This window comes from Chrysemys picta, chromosome 18, assembly GCF_011386835.1.
Source record: "Chrysemys picta bellii isolate R12L10 chromosome 18, ASM1138683v2, whole genome shotgun sequence".
In the NCBI taxonomy this organism is placed as follows: domain Eukaryota; kingdom Metazoa; phylum Chordata; order Testudines; family Emydidae; genus Chrysemys; species Chrysemys picta.
In genome coordinates this window covers 14,435,978-14,456,696 of record NC_088808.1, presented here as the reverse complement: position 1 = coordinate 14,456,696, position 20,719 = coordinate 14,435,978, and the positions used below count along the sequence as shown (strand labels likewise).

The 20,719-nt window shown below is 52.2% G+C and overlaps 2 protein-coding genes across 10 annotated transcripts in view; one reads left to right on the top strand and one right to left on the bottom strand.

Moving 5' to 3' along the window:
* The first annotated feature begins 1,458 nt into the window (after positions 1-1,458).
* On the top strand, positions 1,459-13,329 carry ASB6 (ankyrin repeat and SOCS box containing 6). 5 transcript variants are annotated; one of them, XM_008169189.4, is made up of 7 exons: positions 1,459-1,607; positions 4,601-4,787; positions 5,704-5,885; positions 7,801-7,907; positions 8,321-8,429; positions 9,354-9,440; positions 10,608-13,329. In XM_008169189.4, exons 2-7 carry the CDS (start codon positions 4,675-4,677, stop codon positions 11,282-11,284), a joined length of 1,275 nt encoding a protein of 424 aa, XP_008167411.2. In that variant the 5' UTR covers positions 1,459-1,607; positions 4,601-4,674; the 3' UTR covers positions 11,285-13,329. The 5 variants fall into 5 exon arrangements, with proteins under 5 accessions (XP_008167411.2, XP_008167414.2, XP_008167412.2 ...); XM_008169192.3 differs by lacking the exon at positions 1,459-1,607 and adding an exon at positions 1,918-2,402; XM_008169190.4 differs by lacking the exon at positions 1,459-1,607 and adding an exon at positions 2,428-2,574.
* Positions 13,330-13,808: 479 nt separating this feature from the next.
* The window catches only part of NTMT1 (N-terminal Xaa-Pro-Lys N-methyltransferase 1), a 121,432-nt gene continuing 114,521 nt past the window's right edge, over positions 13,809-20,719 (bottom strand). For 2 of the 5 annotated variants that reach the window (XM_065572656.1, XM_005293362.5), the window contains exons 2-5: positions 19,250-19,314; positions 17,422-17,628; positions 16,498-16,750; positions 13,809-16,171 (exon numbers count right to left, since the gene is read on the bottom strand). In XM_065572656.1, the coding sequence (XP_065428728.1) occupies positions 15,915-16,171; positions 16,498-16,750; positions 17,422-17,583 (672 nt within the window). In that variant the 5' untranslated portion in view covers positions 17,584-17,628; positions 19,250-19,314 and the 3' untranslated portion in view covers positions 13,809-15,914. The remainder of the gene's footprint in view (positions 16,172-16,497; positions 16,751-17,421; positions 17,629-19,249; positions 19,315-20,719) is intronic. The other 3 variants (XM_024106089.3, XM_065572657.1, XM_008169198.4) reach the window with 3 other exon arrangements.

Here is a 20,719-nt window from a genome sequence, read left to right as displayed (position 1 = left end):
AACCAAAAAAGAAAATGACCTGCCTATTTTCACTGTCCAACTGAGTGAGTTGTAAGAACTAAATAAGCAGTAACTTAATTTGGTTTATGGTTGTTGCAGTTGCAATAACTTAAGTAGTTTTATCATCTTATTAATCTAGGTATCGTGGGTATTGCTAAGGCAGCTATCACCAAGGTTTCTAAGTGCCACATACCTTATGTGAAGTATGTGTTTATTTAAAATGTTTGCGTTCCAGGAGCACCTCACGAAAAATAAATCTTGTTTCATGACTTGCCCAATGAGACAAGCAGGCATACAATCAAACCCCTGTGTTTTTCAGAGGCCTCTGAATCCGAAACCTTCCTGCACCATCAGATGGTGCTTAGGGCACGAAAAGGTGCTACCATCCCTGTCTAGCCCGGGTTGCTGCTGGCATGTCCTCTATGTTGTTAAGTCCCATAAATTACAGCTTATGGGGGGTCACTGGGCCATATAAGCCTTCCCACTGTGTCAAGGTGAAGGCCCCAGGGAAGGTTTCAGAAGCCTAGACGCGCAATATGATATAGGACACTTTGGATGGGTTTTTTTCAAAGGCCTGCACTGAACACAATACCAGTCACCATTTCAGGGTTTTTTCCATTGGCAAGGGCACCCTTAGATACACGTCAAAAATATCAGTCACGCCATGTGGACCTGCATTTCAACGAAACAAAGGACCAGGACATGAACGATGCAGGACAAAGCGTATTGCTAAGGTAGCGCACCCCACAATGGTCTATTGATGGGACCAAGCCATAGATGGTACACAAATAATCAAACATTTGTATCACAGCATATGAGACTTTGTGTGCCTTTTGTTTCTGAAACATAGCCACGTTGCTTCCTCTATGGCCATGATATAGTAATGGGCCAGCAAGCACCAAATAAGGTCCATCACTTACACCGAAAGCGGAGTAATCACTTTAGGCTGGCTCTGTTACTGGGCCAGAGCGCGTGATCCATTTGGCTGGAGCTGTGATCCCAAAAGGTAAAAAAAAAAGTACTTTTAAACTGCAGTGCCTGGCCCTGAAGCACAGCGCACATACTGACCTAATTTCTTTTTTTACGCATTAGCCCTTTGCAAGCCAAGCTGGCCCTGTTAGGTACTTTAAACACTGATTAACAGCAGATGGGCACGTTGTGCAGCTGGGTTATCAGTGCACAGACAAGGTGCACGCTTGCCCTGTGGGCTACGTTTTGGAGGGGGCTGAATTTTGGCCCAAAGGGTTGTCGCTACATTTGCAAACCTTGCACGTGAACCCCGACCAACTTTGCCGATGGCATCTAGCCGGCATGCCAGTGCAGGCTGCAAGCCTGGCCCTTGTCCATCGCTGATGGCCTTGAGTCTTTGGGGCTGGGGGGGTGTGACAGTGGAGAAGGAGCCCCTGCAAAGCACATGCCCTGGGGCCAGCCCAGGTTGCAATGGGCATCTCTTGGCTGGCTCCCCTTTCCCTGTAGGCTGCTGCCCTCTGCTGAGCCAGCCTCCCTGCAGCAGCCCCCTTCGGCCGCTAGAGGGACTCTGAGCGGCAGCCTGTCCGGAAGCGGTTTCCGTTTCCTGTGCGCTGCCCGCCGGGAGGGGCCCCGTGCAGGTAGGAGCGCGCGCCCCGGGCCCAGGCTGGAGCAGGGACCGCAGCGCAGGGCGGGCTGGGGGAGGGGCACCCGTGGAGCCGGGGGGGGGCTGACTGGCCCCGGGTACTAAGGGGGAAGGGAACTGATCCCGGCCTGTCCCCTCCCCCCCGGGGGTGGGGGCGGTTCTCAGGCGCTACTTCGGGCTCAGGCAGGAATCTTGTGTCTCTCTGGTGCAGCGGTGTGCAATGGCATACACGTGTGTGCGACAGTGTGCAATGGCAGGGGGTGGGTGCAAATAACGTGTGGGTGCAGCGGTGTGCAATGGTAGGTGGGTGTGTGTGTGTGCGCACAGCACTGTGCAATGGCGGGGTGTCTGTGTGCAAGTGGCCTGTGTGGGTACAGCAGTGTGCAGTGACACACACGTGTGTGTGTGTGCCTGTGTGCAAATAGCATGCGTGGGTGCAGCAGTGTGCAATGACACACGTGTGTGTGTGTGTGTGTGTGCCTGTGTGCAAATAGCATGCGTGGGTGCAGCAGTGTGTGTGTGCTGTTGCTGGCTGCAGGGTCTGGTACTTGGCAGGGGCATGATTAGCTTTGTGGCGTGTTGGTCACATCCCCTATTGCAATGCCTGGTAGCTGCACTGTGGCAGGTGCTGCTGGTGGCCCTGAGCACTGAATAAAGGCAAGCTGCTGCTTTTAGTGAGAGATCCCACAGAGAGCCACCCTGCCTCCAAAAGGAAGTGTATGCCCCTACAACTGGCAAGTGGTCACTGAGTCACCTGGCCTGTACCCTGGGACCTGTGTGAGGCCCCCTGGTGTGTATGATCAGGTGGAGCTGGTTGGGAAGCCTACATATGCGTGTGTGCATGCATGTAAAAATGGGTGCTCCTGTGCTGTGCATGGTCCTGTTTCAAGTGGAGGGAGGTGTTAACTGCTTGATTCCACTCTTACAAGTTCATCATTTGCATCAGGTGAATTAAGCACCAGGTGACTGCTGTGGTAACCTTGTGGTATCTTGATGTTCTTGTTATTCCGCAGGTGGTGGTATTCATTTCTTATTTTTATTGTGGTAGCAACCAGCAGCTCCTGTCAGGATCAGGGCCCCAGGGTGCCAGGCCTTGCACAGCCACACCCACAAAAGACAGTCCCTGCCCTAAAGAACTTACAGCATTACACCCCAATCCTCCGAAGCTTTATGCCTGTGCTTAACTTTATGCACTGTGAATAGTCAATGGAATTACTTGCAATGCTTAAAGTTAAGCACATGCCTAGGTCTCAGTAGGGTCAGGGTCATAGCAGAAGAGTCAGAAATTAAATCTTTGTTGAAAGCAACATACAGTCATTCTAAAATCATATTTCAGAGAAACAGAGCGAGGAGTTCCTTCCTCTGGTTACTAATGACACTTAAAATGATTGAAACTGAAAAAAATCTAATTTACTTCTGTCTATGGTTTTGGTTATTTTTACGTTTTGTATTTAGACAATGAAAATAGACCAGTTTCTTTAATGTTTTGGTTCTTCTATATTAACCCATGAAACAATGCAGGGAATGTTTTTTTTTTTTTAATTAAAAAAAATTGTTTGAATTTAAAGGGGCATGATCTACATAGGAGCCAAACTTTTAAAATGTGTAAGGAGTGGGGGAAGCCCTCCAGCTTTTCTAAAAACCTAAGACCAACATGGCTTGTACAAATTAAAAGGGAAAAAATCCAGTGAAAACAGTTGCTTCTAAACAAATACACCTCTACCCCGCTATAACGTGACCCGATATAACACAAATTCGGATATAACACGGTAAAGCAGTGCGCAGGGGGGCGGGGCTGCACACTCTGGAGGATCAAAGCAAGTTCTATATAACGCGGTTTCACCTATAACCCAGTAAGATTTTTTGGCTCCGAGGACAGCATTATATCAGGGTAGAGGTGTAGATACTTCTCTGCAGAGATTTCAACTCTGCCCCACAAAGAACCTGAAAGTGAAATTGACTAAACAACAGTAGAGGTGACTTTGTTGATTCCCATTGTCTACACTGGGAGAAATGCAAAAAGTAAACAAAGGAACTAAATAGTGATGACTTAAATCAGATCCTTACAATCCTTTCATTTTTAAAAAGCTTACGCTGTTTAGGTTCTTATATCATGCTCAGCAGTACGAAATCCGAGCACCTAATGTGTTACTTGTAACAGCAAAAAGTGTTTTGTTTGCAACATTATGATCTTTTAAGTTCAGCGTAGTTAATGGTTTTTAAAACACCTATGGAGTGTTTCTGTTTATAGCAGGTGTTGAGAACACTTCTTAAAAAACAGAACCAAGACTCCCTGATCATTGTGTCTAACTATTCTATTGATTAAAATTAGGCCATATCTAAATTAGGAAATATTGTTAGATTTTAAAACATATTAGTCAATGCGTTTTAACTAATACAAATTTTAAATAGGGCTTTGGTCCTAGCGTAGACAGGACAACTCGTGTTTAAAAACATGTTACCTGGTCATGGTTAACCCTCAACTCCCCTTATTTATCCGAGTCTACCCTTCGTGAGACCTTCTCGCTAGGTTTGTGTGAAAAAGATTTTTCAGTTCACTGGCAGTTTTAAAAAAAAAATGTTTTGGGTCAAACTGAAGACTTTTTTCCAGCAAATTGAAAAGTAAAATTAATTTGTTTCAGGTCAAACAAATCATTTTGTTTTGACAAAACTGAAACATTGTTTTGATTGACCATTTTTAAACATTGTTGATTGTTTTGAATAAAATTAAAGGACACTTTGAAACAAAAAGTTGTTTCAAACTGAAAAACTGAAACACTTTGAAAATATTGAAACAAAAGTATTTTGATTTTTTTCCAGAATTGTTTAATGTTTTTTTTCCAATCCAAAACAATCGGCTGAAACCAACACGAATTCGCTAAATGTTTTGGTGTCACCGAATCGTCATTTTTTGCCCAGCTCTATATCTGATGCTCTCCTTCCAGAAACCTGTAACTGATCCGTGTTTGAACATCTGTCTGATTTCAGGGAGAAAAGAAGAATCCATCTCTGGTGCTTGAGACAAACGGATGTTCTGTATGATCTCTGAATAGAAGAGCACAATGCCTTTCTTGCATGGCTTCCGCAGGATCATTTTTGAGTATCAGCCGTTGGTAGATGAGATCTTGGGATGTTTGGGGATACAGGATCCTGAAAAGCAGGAAACTCTAGAGAGGTAACAAATTTCAAGACTCTGGTGGCCTTTACTCAGTGTTTTTTGTTTGTTTGTTTTTAAAGTAAGTCACAAACTGAAGGATGAAATAAGTGGTTGTGGGTTACTCTAAGCTTATCTCCACAGAAGTTCCTCTGAATAGCTGTGTTGTATCTAATTAACCCTCTAAATTGTTGTTATCGTTGTTTGTATTACAGCAGCATGTGGAGGTCAGACCTGAAATCAGGGCCCCACTGTTGTATAGGCATGTTGTAAGAGGCGGTCCCTGCCCCAATGAGTTTACAATTTAAATAGACAAGACATACAAGAAGTGGACGAGGAAGCAGAGAGGTGGAATGACTTGCCCAAGGTCACCTGGCAGGTCCAGTGGCAGAGCTGGGACAAGAACCCAGGTGTCCTAAGGCCCAGTCCAGTGGGCTAGCTGGCGCGCTCTCCCTGAATCACTGACTGTACCATCAGAGGCCTCTGCTGTAGAAAGCTGGATGCTAATGTTGGATGTGGGTGCCAAGAAGATTTGGGGAGCCCTTTCATAGAGAGGAGCCAATTATTTACACAGGAGTTAAAAGGCCGATTACGGTGTTCCCCAGAACCTGCAGAGAGGGGCGGTTTAACCCTTGAGAGAGACCTTCCCTGATAGTCTGTTGACCTGGAGCGAACTCTTGTGATAGGAACTAAGGGGAGCTCTCTCAGGCTGCTGACACTTAATTCTGAGCAAATAAAACCTCCCCCGATGGTCAGACCCTAAACGAGAGCAGGGCGCAATGCACCGAGGGGGCGGCGGGCTCCCGCAACACAAGACTGGAGCGATAGGAGGGCAGGACACCCGCAGAGACCGTTATTGGCCCAATTCCCTTTTCCAACGCACATCCCAGGAGAAATGCTGGAGCTCTAACAATGGGCCACTTTTCTGTGTCTCAAGCCCCAGCTGCCTAGCTGAAGACAGCAGCAAATTCTTGGTCCTCAACAAGCTGTTGGAGAGAGAGACCCAGTCCCCGTTCTACCAAGAAGGCGTGAGCTACTCCTTGCTGAAGGTAGCTGAACTCGGGCTGGTGCCTGCAGCTGAAATCCTCCTGCAGAACGGGGCCAATCTTATCTTTGAAGGTAAATCTGGGGGAGATGATGCATTCTAAGCACACCCCCGTTCCTGATGCAAACAGGCTCCGGCGGAGAGGGAGGGAGGGAAGGGCCGTTTGTGGGCTGGCCAATGGATTGGAGCCACGACGCAGCGTCCTGGATCTGAATCGAGGTCCCAAGCCCTGCCCCTTCCTCATTGGGCTGGTTGTTCCCGAATTAACCTGTCTGAGGCGTGGAGCAGTGTTAGATGTGTTATGAGTTTTAGAAGAAGCCAACGCCCAACCGCCTTCCATCAGAGGGAAGATCAGTGAGCCGGGTGGGATCATAGGATATTCCACATTCCCCTCCAAACCCCCTTCAGGGGGTAATAAAATTGGTCCTTTGCTGTCTGTCTCCTAAGACCTTCCCTGCCCCCCTCCCTCACAATGGATTGATTTTTTTTCCCCCCTGAACACTTAAGCCAGGGAGAGGATGCTGCGTTGCCTTTTTTTTTTTATCAATGTTAATGAAAATGCAATTGCTGGCACTGGGCCTGGTCTCTCCCATCGTTCCTTGGTGCTTTTCTCTGAGCCAACTTAGAAATGCATTGTGCTAGTGGTCTGGGCATTGCAGGAAGCCGGTTAGTGCCTTTAGGTTTAAATCCTAGGTAGGAACGTGCTGGCTTCCCAGGGCGCAAGCACCAACGTGGTTCCAGGGAAACAGGAAAATGTTAGGCCAGAATCTGATGACACCACTTTGATTTTACCAACTCGTGGGGCAGGCGATGCGCTAGTGCAGTGGTTTGTCTGGCAGTCGCTGTAGCACAGAAGACACTGCAGGGGGACTGCATGGCTCAGGGGCGAGTAATGAGCTCTGTGGCCCCCTCACCTTTACGTTGCCAGTTCAAATCCACCAACACTGACAACAAGCTGTTACCGACTGGTGGCTGCTTGTGTGAGATGAGCAAGGTGGGGGTTCCAGCCAGTTCAGTGGTCACATCAGACACCCGTGTTGCCAGTCCCAACAGCGAGCACAAGGATGGGAGCCCCCAGGATTAAACCACCCCTTCAGCTCAGGATGGAGGCATGCTAGCTGGTCTGTGCCGACTAGCTTGTCCTAAGCGTGGCAGTGCTGTACCTGGGTAGCGAACGCCAGGCTCCAGGGCTGCACGTCCGGCCTCGCTCAGCAATGCTCCTTGCATTAGCTTTGTGGGGTAGCACATGGCCTGTTTAATAGGGTGAAGGGTTTAAAACACTGCAGAACCCAACACTGACTCTTCTGTTCAGCCCGTGGTCAGAGAAACCCTCCCTCCCGGCAGCGGCTGGGCTTTTGTGACATCACCCCCGGAATGTTGGCTGTGCTCCCGCAGGGTGGCTGGGTTTAAACAGCCGGCCCCGGGATCTGGGGAGCAGCCAGCTGTTGGGAAGGGGGTAGGGATGGGGGAACTGGGCCATGAATTGCTTCCCTTGCAGGCCCAGCCGCACCAGGGCTGCAGTGACAAGCAGTGAGTCTCTTGTCCATCCATTCACCCCTCCCCCAGCCTTGCTGCCAGGGAAGCGGTTGGGGCCTGCCTGTGGGTTGCAGAGCTTGTAGGGGATGCGGGCTGCCCCATTGCCACAAAAGCAGGGCTGCGGCCTGCCAGAAAGGGGCTGGGATGGAGTTGGCTCTTCTGATCCAGCTGCTGGAGGCTTAGGGCCAGCTTGTTCATCGGCCTAGAGCCGAGGCCCGCACAATGGCAGAGCCTGGGCGGTCAATAGCTTAGCTTCAGCCCAGCCCTCCCTGTCATTCCTCCAAGCCAAGCAGGATCCCAGCCCCTTCCCACGCTCTCAGCGCCGTCTGGGGAGCTGGACTCTCCGAACCCAGCTGCTTTGGGTTATTCTGCCTGCTCGGGGACTGTTTCATCTTTTTTGGAGGGCGTCTTTAGTCCTGAAACTCCCTGACTTGTTGTTCGGTCTGGCCCTAGATCCCGTCACCTATTACACTGCTCTGCACATCGCTGTTCTCCGAAACCAGCCGGACATGGTGGAGCTGCTAGTGCGCCGCGGGGCGGACATTAACCGGAGAGATCGGGTATGGAAAGCACCCACCTTAGACGCAGGGTTAAAGGATCGGACCTCTCCTAGGTTTACGGTACTGATAACGCCTCCTGAGAGATCTGGGCCTGTGAATTCCTTTGCAGAGAGCACAGGCAGAGAGGGATCCAGAGTGATGCCTGCTTAGCTCATCTCCCTTTATCTTTAACGTCTTGGGCTGCTCGGGTCCAGGTGGAGCATTGCATGCTGGGACTCTTAGTTTGCACAGGCTGCACTTCAGTAATGAGGCCTGGCTGCAGTCAGTCCTTTGCATGCTCTGCCCCGTTGCACTAGCGCTGATGGGAGGAACCTCCGCTACTCCCTTCTGGCCGTACGAGCCCTGCTTTTCACCTGCTAAAGCGGAAGATCATTGGCTTTTTTTCGTTGTTGTTGTTGTCTTCCTCCCCACAGATTCACGAGAGCAGCCCCCTGGACCTCGCCAGTGAGGAGCCCGAACGGCTGCCATGTTTGCGGCATCTCCTGGAACTTGGTGCCGACGTCAACGCAGCTGACAAAAATGGTCTGTGCCCCTTTCCATCCTACATCAAGAGTTAGTTTCCCCCCCAGCTCCTGGTGCACTTGATTCCCACGCAGAAAGCAACCGTTGGTATGTGTAGCAAATAGAATGGGCAGACAGCGTGGTCTAGTTAGAGCAGGAGACTGGGAGGCAGGACACCTGGGTTCTTTTGCCTAGGCTGTTACATTTCTGAATCGCCCAGTGCTCAGCCCGTTTTAGAAGTAGGAACCACCTGTGGAAATTCAGATCCAGGTTAAGACCTTCAAACCCTACCGGCGTTCAGGGGCATTGGCAGCTCTAGGACAGACAAGACCGGCAGGTATTTAACCACATTCAAACGTGGTGGGTCTCAGCCGTGCTTTAGCACTGCAGTGTAGCAGAGCTCAGACTACCTGGCATTGCTAGTCGCTGGCGCCTTCTGGCTTGCACGCTTAATTCCTGCCCACAGCAGTCTGGGCTAGTGCCACTCGTGCTGTAACATGCTTGCAGTTGCCCTACTGTGCTCAGGGGCTAATGGACGAGTCACAATGTCTGGTGCTCCCCCTGGTGACTCTAAAGCAGTAGTGCGCTAACAGGCACTAGCCCCAAGTGGGGTTGCCAACGGCGGGTAGGGGAGAGTGAACAATGGAGGGAGGGGGGATGGAGTGAGGGGAAGGGGCGGGGCAAGGATGTTGAGGTTTGTGTGATTAGACAGTTGGCAACCCAATCCCTAAGGCTGTGTGTGCTCCCGCTGCTGCATCCTTGTGCAGTTTGAATAGTTCACTAAGGGGGTGCATTATTTTTTCTCCTTCAAGGCAGAGCTATATGCAGAGTGTTCCCCTCCATACTGTCATGGTTTGTGGACAGGGGCAGCCCCAAAAGGGACCCTTCCTAGAAGTCACCCTGATGTAATGCTTCCTCCTCCCTGTTTTACGCTCTTTTCCCCAGGAAAGACAGCTTTGCTGCATGCCCTGGGCAGCAGTGATGGAGTTCAGATCCACAACACCGAAAACATCCGGCTCCTGTTGGAAGGAGGTGAGGGCAACCGAGCAGCTATTGGCTCACTTCCCTGTAAAGACCGAGCGCTCGTTCGGGCAGGGCCCGTCTGTTCTGTGTTTGTACAGCACCGAGCACCACGGTCTATGCCGGGGTTCCTAGGTGCTACCACAATGCAAACAAATAACGTAACGTTTGGCACTGGCCTTTCCTCCCTGCAATAGTCCAAGCTGGCGCTTCGTCTCTCCTGATTCACCTGCCTCCAAGTGCAATAACTCACAGCTTCCCCCTTTCTGGTTCATGTCTGATAGTCCTAAAAGCTCATGCTTCAGCCTGCAGGGGTCAGGCAGAGATCGCCCTTCCCACCGTATTCTGAAGTTTGTTTGGTCTCCTCCCTCTGAAGTATGAGGGATGGCCACGGCTGGAGATAGGACATTCGATGAGGAGGGCCAGGGCTTTCAGGTGGCCCCAGGCATTCTCTCTCTGAGGTGCTTGGCTGGCTGGTTCTTGCTCCCATGCTCTGGGTCTTACCTGATCGCCATGTGGGATCAGTCGGGAAGGGATTTTCCCCCAGGTCTGACTGGCAAGGCCCGTGGGGTTTTTTTGCCTTCCTCTGCAGCGTGGGGTATGGGTTGCTTGCCAAGATCAGCTGGGTATATCTGGCTTAATCAGTTCTTCTACAGGGGCCTGGCATTGGTGCACATCAGTCCCCCCATCCTCTGCCTGCGACATCATAATATTGGTCTAATGTCAGTGGTTGGGTTTAGCATGCGGGTGCTGGGGCCTGTGATATACAGGTCAGACCAGATGATCTCGTGGTGCCCTTTGACCTTACACTCGATGACAGCTTCACTCTTCTTAAGAGTATTTGTCACTGTCTGGATGAAACCCTTGTACTGGTCACACTGTGAACCCTCGGTGGAGATTGTTTTAACTGGCAGCACAGGTTGGTGCAGAGAGATGCTGTCCCTCAAGGTGAAACAGTCACAGTCGCTACTGTGCGCTCCATCAAAGCCCCATCAACTCCCTAAATGGCAGGCAGAGGAGGGTTGGAGATGCGTGACAATGGAGCTGCAGTTCAGAGGAGAGGTACCACGTGCTGTGACACATACCTGCACGTGCTCTTCGGCGTCAGCCCCCCGTTCTAGGGAGTCGGTGTCCATTGCAGCATCTGACCATAGCTCCCCCTTTTGTCTCTGGCTTCAGGAGCAGACGTGAAGGCCACCACGAAAGATGGCGACACCGTCTTCACCTGCATCATCTTCCTGCTTGGTGAGACGGTGGGCGGGGACAAAGAGGAGGTGCGAATGATCAACCGCTTCTGCTTCCGGGTCACCCAGCTGCTGATGGCCCATGGCGCTGACCCCAGCGAGTGCCCAGCCCACGAGTCCCTCACACACATCTGCCTCAAGAGCTTCAAGCTCCACTTCCCGCTCCTGCGCTTCCTGCTGGAGTCTGGGGCCTCCTACAACTGCTCCCTCCACGGCCCCTCGTGCTGGTCAGGCTTTCACATAGTCTTTGAGAGGCTGTGCTCTCACCTCAGCAGCTCAGAAGACGACAGCTTCTCCGCTGACCTCCTGCAGAAAGCAGAAACTGTCCTAGAGCTCATGGTGGCCAGCTCGCAGATCCCCAAACTGCCCAACAACTTTGACATCAACTCCACCAGCTGCAGGTTCCAGGGGGAGAAGATCAAGGCCCTTTTCTACTCCCTGAAGCAGCTGCAGCACTCACCGCAGGCCCTGAAACATCTCTGCAGGGTGTACATCCGGCAGCGCCTCAAACCGTGGCCAGTGGATGTGAAGATCAAGGCACTTCCTCTTCCCAACAGGCTAAAGTGGTATCTCCTCATAGGCCACGGCAACGCCGGTGAGGAGGACATCTGAGCCAGGCGGGGGCAGACCTGGAATCCTCACTCCAGTCCCTCCCCAAACACTCTGGTGACTTGGTTTCCCCACCCGGAAGAGCAAGAGGTTCCTTATGGTCCAGACCAGCTTCCTCCACTGCCAGCCAGTGCTTTGTTTGATCACGCTGTCCACAAATACCGCTGCAGGGCCTGTGCATTTAGGCGCCGCATGGGCCTGGCTTCTCTGGGAAGGGACACCCCCAACAGCATGTTACCTGAATCCCAATGAAGTGTGATTCGGGGTGGGAGGGTAGAGGGATAAGTGGGTTGGGCTGGTGATCTGGACTTTGTGCCTTTACGAGTGATGAGTGCTGGTAGGCTGCTTCACATGGACGTACAGGAAACGCCTGCCTGGAGTTGGGACCATGAACCCGGTCTGAGGAGCAGAAACCAGAGTAGAGACTCAGGCGATGCTCCCCCTAGGTTGTCCGACTGCATGTGCCATGCTGTTTGAATAAGGCCGAGGAACAACCATTCCCCCTCTCCCTCATCCGCCTGCCAGTCTCCGGCCACGCACTGAGTGCGGGAATGGCTGAAGCGGTGTCTTAAACGAATGGCTGCTTCTAACACTGCTGCCTCTGGGGAGCGCGGCCTGGGCAGGAAGAAGCCTTGGGCTGCTAAGGGAAAACGTTCAGCGAGTGCCTCCTCCTCCCGTCTCCTCGGGAAGCTATGCGGGAGGTTTCCCCTCAGGCCAGGCCCAAGTGCAGGTGGTGCTGGCCGAGGGATTGATGGCCTTTCGCCAGCCCCCTCTGCGCAGAGCCTTGAGCAGGCTTGGCTCTCCCACCACTTGGAAAGCAGGAGATGTGGCTCTTTGCAGCATGGGCCACATGCCAGAGGAGCAACTAAATTCACCCAGAATTTCCAAGAGCCACATCAACGTCGACACACTCCTCTCGCAACAGCTTGTCCACCTGTTGTACCACCTGCCAGGACTAAACGAAGAGCAGAGAGAGGTTAGCGTTCTCGTCTCTCTTTCCCCCAGGCATCTGCCAAGCACTTGGGGTAAAGGCTGGTGCCCCTGTGAGCCGGGTGGGCCTTGGGCTCAGAGAAACCTTTACAAATGAGAGGGAAGCGGCAGGGCTGGGCGCAGCACCTGAATCTCTAGCTCAGGGCTTTGCAATCTGCTGATACTGCAAGTGGAGGGCGGCACCTTTGGGGCAAGAGGAAACGATTGGCTTGTGAAATGACGTGCTCAGGGGCTATTGGAGGAGATAGTAGGAACAGTGCTAACATGGGGCCTGGTTGCGGATTGCCAGGCCAGGCCATCCTTTCAGTTTAGACTAGTAGCAAGTTATTCCCGGCTCCTCTAGTTGTGGGGTTTCTAGTGCAGCCTGCGCCACTCAGTGCCTTGGGTGTGGTGGACAAGTCTACTAGAGCAGAGGAGCCACTAACCTTGTTTCCAGCCTAGGCTCCACTGACCCTCCCCATGAGGCAGTGTGTTGGGCTGGAGGTGCCGCCTCCTGGAGGCTGTGCACCTTGGCCAGAGGAGCACGCTTCTTGCAGCACTCCCTTGTTTTCTTCGCCCTGCAAAACCCTAGGTGTGATCTCAGCCTGGGGCTGCAGAGACGAAAGGCCAAGTCACAGCACCATCCACTGAGGGCAGGTTTCCCTCCAGCGTGTTAATTACCCTAAGTGCCAAAGCCAAACAGCTGCTAAGCCAGTCTCACCCCTGGGAGAAAGAGCCAAAGCTCCAGTGAGGAAATCCACTGCGATTCGCCTCCGATTACCAGCTAGGCATGAAAAGCCTTCACGGATCTGGGGCTAACATTGCAGCTGGGTACAACGTGAGGCTCTTCCTCCCCAGCCATCACCTCCACCCATTTGTTAACACTCACAGCAGGGCAAGAACATGAAATTCACCCTCCTGCCAAAACGCATCCACCCGCTGTCTCCCCCCTCCACCCCCACCCCAAACACTTCACAGGAGCAGCTGACAATCATATTGACAAAGGGGAGTAAAATGAAACACTGTGCCAGTGTCTTGCTGAGCTCAAGCCATTAAACATGTCCTATTGTCATAGAAAATGGCTGCTTGTTTCCTTTGGGGCAGAGGGGGGGTTCCCCAGGGGCTCAGCAGCTGGGACCTACCTGTCCCTTAGGGGGATGAAGACTTAACGGCAGCACTCTTCAGTGGGTGCGAGGCTAGTCGCCCAGCTGTCAGTAAGTGGGTAACACTGAGGGGCCAGGCCCCGTGGAATCATTCCTTATTTTCAATGAGAGATGAAACAAAGGAGGCAGTGATCACCTGCACACATCTTTGACCCTGGGACTAGGTGTAGGACTTGATTTTGAGCTGGATGAAGAGTATAAAACTGGAATAACCCCAAATGCTGCTGACTCCCAGGATCTACATTGCTAGCGGCAGTAGAGAGATGCCAGATTTACACTAGACTGCGACCAGAATCTGAAAAAGAAATCGGGCTCAGCTGTTTGTTTACAGGGCGGACAGAATGAAAACACCTAAGTTACCCAGAGCTGGGGGGGGAAAAAGAGCCTTCGCATTGTCAAAGCCTGGCCCTGCAGGCAGGACGCCAACATTTTATTCCCAGTTCTGTACTGGGCACTTGATCACATCACTTACCTGCATGCTGGTTGCACGAGAGGGATCTTCCCCTCCTCCCAGCCAGCGGGGGACTTGCTGCTGGCAGCCCAGTAAGGGCTGTGCATAAAAAGGTACTAACGCTGTCAAGCAGTGAAGTCAGATGCCATAGACTGTTACTCTGCAGGTCCATGGCCCTACCCAAAACAGAGCAGCCACTGGGCCTGCTCTCCCCCCCTTGGGTTAATCAAGAGGGCGGCTAATTTCCCAAGCGGGGCACTGAAATAAGGGAGGGTGCTCCTTTGGAGCTGAATTCCTGCTTAAGTTGCTCTCTCCAACACAGGCCGACTCAGCAGCAGGTCCCAGGGGCTAAGGCAGCCGCTTGTTCCAGGTTAAATGGTGGGGGGTTGGTTAAAGTACAAAAGCCCAGAATGGGCTGCCCTGGGCTGGCCGGGTTTGTCTACGCAGTGACGTAGCACAGGGCAAGCCAGGGTGCAAATCGAAAGCTAGCGAGCGCCAGAGTCGCAGCCTGGCTTGCACTAAGTCACCATGCAGACAAGCCCTGAACTCCCCCCCGAGCTACTCCACCAGTCAGCGTTTCCTTGTGGGCTGCTGCTCAGCGGTCACGCGCCGAGCGGTAACGGAGGGGAAGTTGCTACGGCGGGGGTGGTGTGCGAGGCCTGGCGCAGGCTCCCACCCTGAAATGCTAGAACAGCCGTGTAAGATGGCCTGCCTGCCTGGAGCAAGCGGGACGCAGCAGTAGCCCTTACCCTGGCCCGGACTGTGCTTGCTTGGAACAAGCTCACTCAGGAAGTGGCAAATACTTCCTAGCCTGTAATTCTACAACGGGCACCAGCAGTGGGGGGCCAGCCTACCCGCACAACCCCCGCTCTGGGCGAGGGGCCAGGGCTGGATTTAGAGTCTCTGGTAATGGGTACTTGGCTACAGCAACATTATTTTTAAAATCCTTTAGGGTGCGAGATTTCCTTTCTCCTGGACATGAGAGCACAACCCCACCTCAACTGTCCAACAGGTACAGCAGGCAAGCTGGTCCCGGCTGAGGTTGGGTATTAACCCTGGGAAGGGGGCACTGGCCTCTCAACCCCTACGCCTCCCACCCCCGCACAGATAAATATGGATTTAGTCAAATCTTGAAAAAGTTTTTGCTCTGAAAAACTTCCCGCGATTCCATGAAGACACTAACGATTTTGCTATTACTACTGATTTTGCGGAAGATACAGCAGTGATGGGCAGCCATATAAAACCCCACGATAGCCCCAGAGCCTCTTTTCTTCCTCCCCTTGGGAAGATCTGCTCCATCCTGAGGAAATGGCATAGATCTTGAGGAGAGAGGCCAAACAAACAAAATCACCCCTTTTCCATCACTGTAAGCGAGCCCCAGCATCTACCCCTCTCTGCCTTTGCGACAGATTTCACGTCCCAGGAACCTACAACCTCCTGCCTCAGACTGGTTTCGGGAAGGCAGCAAGAAACGCCTCGCTGAACTGACCCCAGAGGAGGGTTAGGAACAGCGAAGTAGTGAGCTGGAGCAGGAGCCAGTGAGTTCTACCCCGCATCTCCTCCTGGCTCCCTTGCAGCAGGGAGAGCTGGCGCTGCGGCCTCCTCCGCGCGCCCTGACCTGGATTCAGGCCTAGCGCACACAGCATCGTCTGGCGGCAGGCAAACAAACCAAGGCAGGGTAGTTGCAGGGTACTCTGCCTCTCGTACCCCCATCTGGTGCAGCATCAAGGCTTTTCCTCTCTAGGGAGCCTCCAGCCTGGGTAGGTGGCGTGGGCGTGTTTAAGCAGAGTCTGTGTACAGAGGTGCAACAGCAGGAGAGTGTATTTGGCAGCTGTCTTTTCTCACAAACAGCAGCAACGCAGAAGACCCACCCCGATCTTTCCAGCCAGCCCCAGCAGGGTTATTCAGGACACCCCACCCCACCCTGAATTTTAACCATGAAGTGTCTGGACCACACGATAGGTGTCCTCCTGATCCCCCCAGAAGGGGCCTGCTGGGCTGGTCCTGGCACAGTGGTACCTCTTGGTAAACAGCCTCTCCCAGCCCGGGTTCATCTCATGGCAAACGTATAGACGTGGTAGATTTCGTCGGGGAAGTTCTCTTGCCTTTCTTCAGCCAGGAGATTGAGGCCTGCGCGCCGGACAATCATCCGCACCACGTCCAGGTCCCGGCACACACTGCTGTCCACATCGTCCATGATGACTCCCTCCTGGGCCATGTTGTCCTTGATGACGACGATGCCATTGGGGCGCAGGCCAACCTTGCATCTCTTCAGGAAGTCAGACAGGTGGTCGTCAGTCAGGTGTCCTGGCGAGGGGAGAAGCACACGAGCGTTAGCAGGGACCATGGAGAACACAGACCAATCATGAGCACGGGACCAGTATAGGAAGGGCCGAGTACTGCTGTATCTGTGTGGGGAACAGCTGGTGTTCTGTTGATCCACCCCTAGACGGGTGCGCGGGTCAGTTCTGCAGATCATGGCATCACCTAATGGATTAAGGCAAGCTGTTCTACCTGCCTTCCTCAGGTAACTCTCACACCAGCCAGTGCATAGCCTCAGTACAAGGGAACATAAGGAGGCTGGGGACAGCAGAACTGAATGGGCCTTTTCCATATGGCAGAGGTTCTCTTACCTATTACCCACTGGATCCAGATGACGTCATAGGAGTTGGGCTCGGGGCTGAAGTCCTGCAGGCCACAGCAGAAGTAGTTCCTCACGCGCCTGCCCTCTTCTCCCAGGTAGGTCCTCGCCTTGGTCAGGAAGTCCTCGGTCACATCCACCATGTCCACTGCTTTGAAGAGAGGCAACAGCAGCCTCTTGGTGATCCTGCCGATCCCAGCCCCACAGTCCAGGGCGCAGGCGGTTCCCGTCCTGTTAGGACCATCCTGAAATGAAAGTGAAAATGAGGGACAGGAGAGACGTAACCCTGCCAAGAGGAACCTCAAAGCTCACAAGCTACAACAGAGGGACGTGGCAATTGGCGCTGGGAACTGGACCTTGGCAATGCCAGCTGAGGGCCTCTTTCATCGTAGAGCAGCACGGTCAGCGGCACTACAAGCTGCCCTCCTGTTGCCCGGCAGAGAGGAGATCCGCTCCGACAGGGAGTGGGGGGCTCAGTCTCCAAGAGTTATTCTATCCGTGGCCTCTTAGCTGAGATGCCAACAAGGGAGTTTCCCGCCCCCCATATTCACAGGCCGCATGGACACCTGGTTGCTACAGGTATTGAACTGAGATCATTTCCCAGTGGGCAGAGGTTTGGGGTTGGCTTCATGTGGTGCGATCAGCCAGACATCAGGACCACTCACAAATCCCCCTTTAACAGTGGGTGTGGATGACCAGCTAGGCCTTGAAGGCACTGGACAGCCAAAGGAAAGAGACAACGGTCCATCTTCCCCTGTGCAGAACGGTCAGGTCGCTAGACAGAGAGCTATGGAAAGCTGTGGGGTGGGAGAGAGCCACTCAGCAGGTGTTTGGAGCATGGTGGACATCCACCCACAGTTAAAGGACAAGCTGTAGGACACCTTCGCCCCTCCCCAGACGGATCCAGACCACCTACCCGAAGGAACTTAAGCAGGAATTTTTTGGAGCTGTTGATGTCAATGCTGGAGATGTGGCCGTACCCACCCAGCATGCCGTCCACCGTGGGCGGCACATCCTTCCAGTATTTCTCAGCCTTGGAATAAAATTCCATCTCATCCTCCACCACCTCGCTTGTCATGCTGCTGAGTGGAATTGCCCCCTGGGTTAGGGATTTACCCCGCTCCTCAAAAGAGAGGAAAAGAAAACAAAGCGACGTCAGCCTGCCAGATGCAAAAAGTCACTTTGCGCCAAGAGCAGCACAATTCATGGAGACCAACAGGGCAACGTATCGTCAGGCCCTGTCTACAAGCCGCCAGTGTTCATACCACCTGGGCCCATTCTGAACAGGGTTAAATGAGAAGAGTTTAACCACCGTGTTGTCCATGGTGTTCTCAATTGCAGGAGCAGCAGGAGGGCCTGGTTAATTTCACTTTACGGCTACTTGAGAAAGTTTGGGGCTGTGGCAAAAGCAGTGGCGCAACCTGCCGCCTTCCCCTCTGCAGCTATCAGGCCAGGGTTTCCTTTCTTTTTTCCCCCAATGAATATTGATCCCTGGGACACCACCCCCCTCATTAAGGAAGGTTTCCTACCAACCACTCGCAAACAGCTTCTCCCATCCCAGAAGCCCTGACAACTTCTCTCCCTTCCTGGCATCTCCTCTCTTCAGATCTATACGTGGGTTTGCCCTCTGTTCTTGGAGCTTCCAGCCATCAAGTGTTTGCAAACCCATTTCAGCCTCCTTTTAAGAGCTCGCCGCCAGACGATACATACGGAGCTCTGCTACCCTTTCCTCCAAGTCATCCCTTCCTGCCCTTCTCGTTGACAGGGTGAGATTCTGGGCAGCATCTTGGGGCTTTAAGCCACTTTGCATCCTTCCAATCCTGGGCTCTTCACGGGGCCGCCCGACGAGCCACAGCACGGCATAGAATCTCTGCAGCTCCCAACACGCCCCCCCCCCGTCCCCAGCACATGCCCAGCTGCAGGGCTTGTGAGGGAGTCCTTGCAAGGCGGCCTTTAAAGCTGATTTCTGCTTGGCCTGCACTGACGGAAGTCTCCCCCCAGCCAGATGCAGGTTTTTAGGACCTTTCAGCGCCCATCTGGCCCTTTTATGCACCGTGAAGAGGCAGGCGCGGGGACGATGACCTCACCCCCAGTATCTATCTGGCAGGGACGTGCCCAGAACTGGATGCAACATCCCAGGTGCAGTCACACCATAACCGCACGGTCATAACGCTGCTCCATGATGTGCATTTTCAGAGGCTGATCTCTCATTTTCACTCACAATTCCCTTCCTACCCCTGCCTGAAAGCCTTATGAGAGTTACCATTTTATAGATTACATGTTTATCTAGGTTGACACCCCATCAATCACCCCCAATTATATCCAGGGTAGCTAAAAGTTATTCTAAGCACCTACCTGAAGACCGTAAATTTCAGTCATGACCATAAGTTGGACGCTTGGCAATATAATAAAGTCAAGGTATAATCAGGAATACAAGCTGTAAATTCCTAAAGTCATCTCATAATTCAAACCACTGAGGACTTGATTCAGTGCGCTGAGGATTAAAAACCAGATTTAACGTGGCCAAAGGGTAAATTCAAGGACTCCAAACACCTTTACAGCGAAAGAAACAGATGGTTTCATGGACTAAATTTCCTGAGAAAAATAAAAATCTTTTCAAGGGTAGCCTAAAGAGCTTCCAATACCTTGGCAGGATTTTAAACAGCAACAGAGAGGGAACAAAATAAAAAGTATCCAGAAACTAATAGCTCAGGGAGGTGGTAACAGGTTATGGGAAGTCTCACCTTGATCACCAGCTCGAATCCAGCTTGGGTTGCTAATGATGAAAAGCAGATCCCTGTTCTATGGCCTGTGTGGAAATAAATGGCTAGGTGTCAGTCCAGTGCCTATAGCGCACATGCAAATTCAATACCGCAAGTGTAAGCGATTAGCTACCATCTCAGCAAGGAACCAGAGAGACTGAGTGTCTCTCTCTAACCTGCAGGGGGCTCCTGCACATCAATGCTGAGGCACCTTCAGGTTTGTGATCTTGATGCCTGCACTATTCCTGTTGTGGGGATCTCAGTGGGTGTCAGCCACACATGACAGATGTTAGCTATACCCCTCAAGGCACAACTGGAAGGGGCTCAAACACTATGGGGATGAGGGCAACGTAAGAACCTACAGAATAGGGCCGTCAGCCCCGCACCTTTCATCAGCAGTAAATTCCCTTTAAAGACACTTACGATGCAATGCAACAAAATACTCACACTTGTTCCCTGATCGGGGCGGGGGGGGGGAATGAGTATGGGGTTCTATGCCCCAATTTAAACCTTCCTTTGAGGACTTGAGTTGGGCAAATTTCACTGCTCGGAGAGGGGCACAATCCCATGCTCTAGGTGTCCCTAAGCCTCTGACTGCCACATGCTGGGAATGGGCGACAGAGGATGGATCACTTGATAATTGCCCTGTTCTGTTCATTCCCTCTGAAGCCTCTGGCATTAGCCACTGTCGGAAGACAGGATACTGAGCTAGATGGACCATTGACCTGACCCCTTACGGGCATTCTTGCGTTCTTATGGACCGGAAAAGGGTTGTGGCAACCCTTCACAGAGGAGGCGGCAATATTCCAGTGGGACATCGGCACTTTAAGGGCTTGTCTACACTACAAATGCTGTGCTGGTTACACCAGCAAATCTAGCTTGAGTTGCTAGTGACCAAAAGCTAAAAGCCGTCTAATGGAGACGCAGCTTCTACTGACAAAAGTTCTTTCGCTGGCATAGTTACCCCACTTCCCCGGACAACGTCAGTTACGCTGGCAGAGGGACTCTTTGCACACACACTAGGGCTTTTGCCAGCACAGCTCCGTCAGGCAGAGGGCGTGATCGTTTTCCCCGCACTCCTGGCTGACATAACTATGTTGGCAAAACTTTGTCCCGTGGACCAGCCTAAGAGAACGGACCAGGTCCACAGAGGAAGCACTGGGAGTTCGTTTTGCCCTTGGTAGGTTAGGACCTTACCCTGCTCCATGTGAAATTAACGAGATCAGGTACGTAGGGAAACAAAGACACTTGAGCACAACTCAGAGATACTGGTGTTAAACTGAGGAGAATTTAGGTGGGTTTTTTTTGTTTGTTTGTTTTAGGATCCACTGCTCAGATCTGCCCCCGAATCACTGCAGGGAATGGGGCCCCTCTCTGCATGCCTCCTTGCTCAGGCTGATGGGAAGAGGGAGTATCAGTGTTTGGAGGCCTGTGTCTGACTCCCAAAAGAAG